Source organism: Platichthys flesus, chromosome 15 (assembly GCF_949316205.1).
Source record: "Platichthys flesus chromosome 15, fPlaFle2.1, whole genome shotgun sequence".
Lineage (NCBI taxonomy): Eukaryota > Metazoa > Chordata > Actinopteri > Pleuronectiformes > Pleuronectidae > Platichthys > Platichthys flesus.
Window position 1 is genome coordinate 12,679,461 of NC_084959.1, and position 3,749 is coordinate 12,683,209.

The 3,749-nt window shown below is 46.5% G+C and overlaps 1 protein-coding gene across 1 annotated transcript; it reads left to right on the forward strand.

Annotated features, from left to right (window-relative positions):
* Nucleotides 1–547: 547 nt before the first annotated feature.
* si:dkey-251i10.1 (uncharacterized protein LOC100038774 homolog) lies at nt 548–2,901 on the forward strand. The gene is made up of 4 exons (XM_062405790.1): nt 548–760; nt 1,602–2,088; nt 2,177–2,317; nt 2,470–2,901. Exons 1-4 carry the CDS (start codon nt 650–652, stop codon nt 2,625–2,627), a joined length of 897 nt encoding a protein of 298 aa, XP_062261774.1. The 5' UTR covers nt 548–649; the 3' UTR covers nt 2,628–2,901.
* The last annotated feature ends 848 nt before the right edge of the window (nt 2,902–3,749 follow it).

A 3,749-nucleotide genomic window follows, 5' to 3' on the forward strand; every position in this document is an offset into this window, starting at 1 on the left:
GGGTTTACAAATAGCTCATGTGTGAACAGACGAAAACCCCCCACAGGCTGAATCAGTTCACCTGTTAATGTATATATATATACATATAACAGGTTGGGTTATATAAAACATCTCACTGGAAGGCAACACAGAATTATTACTTACAGGCCCAGTGGCTGAGATGTTAAATGGGAGCTCATTGGGATTCACTGTGGTGATTAGTCCTTGACATTGCAGCTCAGTGTCCCTGAGACTCAGACCAGTGGGATTCAGCCACAAGCAGCTGCTGTCTCCTCTAATCTGGGACATTCAGCTGGAGAATAAACCACAACGAGTCCACGTTAAGGCCCGTTTATCTTTTGTGTCTCAATTAATTCAACTTTTTTAATATCAAGATTTCCTCGAGCAGGAGCAGGTTTACGTAACAGGCCCACATCGCGTCGTAATTGGTCGTCGGAAGCGTGACGCTGGGGGATTGGCCAATGGGCTCGGCTCCCGGCTCTCGGCTCTCGCGGTGTCTCGCGGTGTCTCGCGATACGCGACACCGGATAAATCCGCATCGCAGCAGCACAATCGGCCATTTCGTCGGTGCAGGCAATCATCTGTAGAGGGCAGTGGGGATACGTTGAGTTTACTGGTTCCTTGAGCAGCACATCGACAAAATCGCAACATGAATGAGACAGCAGTTTCCTTCGCCAAGGACTTCTTGGCCGGTGGCATCTCTGCCGCCATCTCCAAGACAGCCGTCGCCCCCATCGAGAGAGTGAAGCTGCTCCTTCAGGTAATAGATCCTCCGTCTTCCGGTAGATTGGCGGCGTTAGCCGGCTAGCTCCTGTGCTCCTGCTAACTTCCATTGAAACTCATTAAAGTGCTCGTCTGCCTCGGTGCCGCTCACTTGGCACCGTGAGTAAACTCGGCCGTGAGTGTCGTATGTGTAGAAGCGATGAAAGCCTTCCAGGAGTCCGGTTCAAGGATCTGAGGTCATCATGTGAGGGGAAATGACCTACACGAGCCCGGCTGCTAGCGCTAGCTTCACACGTTAACCTTAGCCTGCGCAGCTAACAAAGGACAAACGCTTGTAGAGACACTGGGACACTGTGTCCAAACCCACAGCAACTCTTCATGTTAACCAGCAACAAACAATATTGTATAGTTGGTGGATGCTGGATATAATGTCCTATCTTTTCACGCTATTAGTGTTTGATATCGACGCAGCGGCTAATGCTCATATTAACGCTAGCTAAGCTAGCTAGGTGGGTGGAGGCCCGGCCTCAGTCATTTAGCCGGGTCAACGACTTTTACCAATTTGTCTGTTAAACCTGCTCAGTGACATCGTTAACATTCCCCTCACTATTGCCCCCTGATCGCGCCACAGTACGATTTTTCTTTTCATTTAATTCTTTTTCAATCAAATCTGATTCAAATGAATCACAGATATTGTTAATTGAATGCCAATGCTCTCTGCATGTGCTGTCGAATTGTTCCCTCTTGGGGATAATCATTTTTACAACTTCATCGTCCTCCAAGGTCACAACAAGGGGACCTTGTGATTGTGAATTGGTCACAAGTCAATTGACTTCTCCATTTTAAACAAACTTTCTGATTCTGTTTCCCTCTTTTAGGTCCAACATGCCAGTAAGCAGATCACCGCAGATATGCAGTATAAGGGCATTATCGACTGCGTGGTCCGTATCCCCAAGGAGCAGGGATTCCTCTCTTTCTGGAGAGGTAACCTTGCCAATGTCATCAGGTACTTCCCCACCCAGGCCCTGAACTTCGCCTTCAAGGACAAGTACAAGAAGATCTTCCTTGATGGCGTCGACAAGCGTGCCCAGTTCTGGAGGTACTTCGCCGGTAACCTGGCCTCCGGCGGTGCTGCTGGAGCCACCTCCCTGTGCTTCGTGTACCCCCTTGACTTCGCCCGTACCCGTCTCGCCGCTGATGTTGGAAAGGCCGGAGCAGGGAGGGAGTTCAACGGTCTGGGTGACTGCCTGACGAAGATCTTCAAGTCTGATGGTCTCAGGGGCCTGTACCAGGGCTTCAATGTGTCTGTGCAGGGAATCATCATCTACAGAGCTGCATACTTCGGAATCTACGACACCGCTAAGGGTATGTTTACAGTAGACTGACCCCAGCAGATCACCTGAAGAGTTAAGTCTGCTTCTACTAGATCTAATTTTTCCTTCCGTGTTTGCAGGCATGCTCCCAGATTCCCAGAAGCAGAGCATTTTGGTGAGCTGGATGATTGCTCAGTCCGTGACAGCCGTTGCTGGTCTGACTTCATACCCCTTCGACACAGTCCGTAGACGTATGATGATGCAGTCTGGACGCAAAGGAGGTGAGCTTGTTCGTCTTAATGGAGTCACATTACTACCTGACACATGGACATTGGAAAGGGAGTACTGGGCAATAAAGACAAATCCACATTACGCAATGGGTGAAAAATATTCCTGCCTTTGTCTAATTTGTGCTTTTTCTCTCCTCCCTCAGCTGACATCATGTACAGCGGAACAATTGACTGCTGGCGCAAGATCGCACGCGACGAGGGTGGCAAGGCTTTCTTCAAGGGAGCCCTGTCCAACGTGCTCAGAGGCATGGGCGGCGCCTTTGTGCTGGTTCTGTACGACGAGCTGAAGAAAGTCATGTAAATTCATCATGTTGTCACATCCACGGTTCAATTCGGCTAAATGTAATAACTTACCATTTCTATGGACTCAGCGTTCTGCCTTATTTATGGGAACAAACTATAGTGTCTCACCACTAGCTGTGGGCGATGGCTGTATGTTGTGCATCTTTTATGATTTTAAACGTTCCGCATCCTCTTTACCAATGTCATTCCTGTAAGAACAGATACCTCCTCCTGTCATTCACTAGGTTTGTATGGTCCCGAACCGAATAAATTTATTCTGGGAACAAACTTAACCATTGATGTCGACTTGTCTCCTCTACTGTAACCATGAGTTGGGCACTTGCTGGATAATGCAATGCTCGAAGTGGATTACACCCAACTGCTATATTTACTCGTGCTTATCTCCTCCTGAGCCTTTCTGGTTTGACCGCGGCCACTACGGGGATTGTAGAGTATAACACCCGGGTGTTGGCTGCTTGTGAAAAAGACTTGACCGGTCATTGGCGAACTAGTTTTACACTTAAGTTATTTTGTAGGGTAACTTAACTTCACAGCTGATCTGAATTGCTCTCTGAGCCCAGTTTGCTTTACTACACCACAACCAGCATGGGGGTGCAAACCAGTACCTACCAGTGAGTTGGCATGAACAGAGATGTCAGGAAGGTCATGCATCGTGTTCACATTAGAATATATGCATGGGTGTAACATTAAGGTCAAAATCACTACCCGTAAAACTTTGGAAAAAACTGAAATGTACCAGACTGCAATGTCGAGTAACCACAATAAATCTAGATGAACTATGCTTATTTGTACAACGTGTTTTTCTCTATGGAAGATGAACATCCATCTCACCAGGGCTCTATAAGTTTTCTTCAAATTACTTCAGTTAAGCCAAAATTATGGAAAATACTAATGGTATGTCAGAGCCTAAGGTGCTTTTTATTTTAATTTTTTTCTATAGGTTGTTTTTCTACTTATCTTCTGGTTCAGTTGTGACTATATATATATATATATATATATATATACACACACTTCAATCCGACCCTACTTATCAAAATGCGTCTTTCCCATGAACTGCTCCTGATACACAGCTCGTCCTTTGAAACCAGTCCACTACTAAATATTATAAACGAATGAAAAG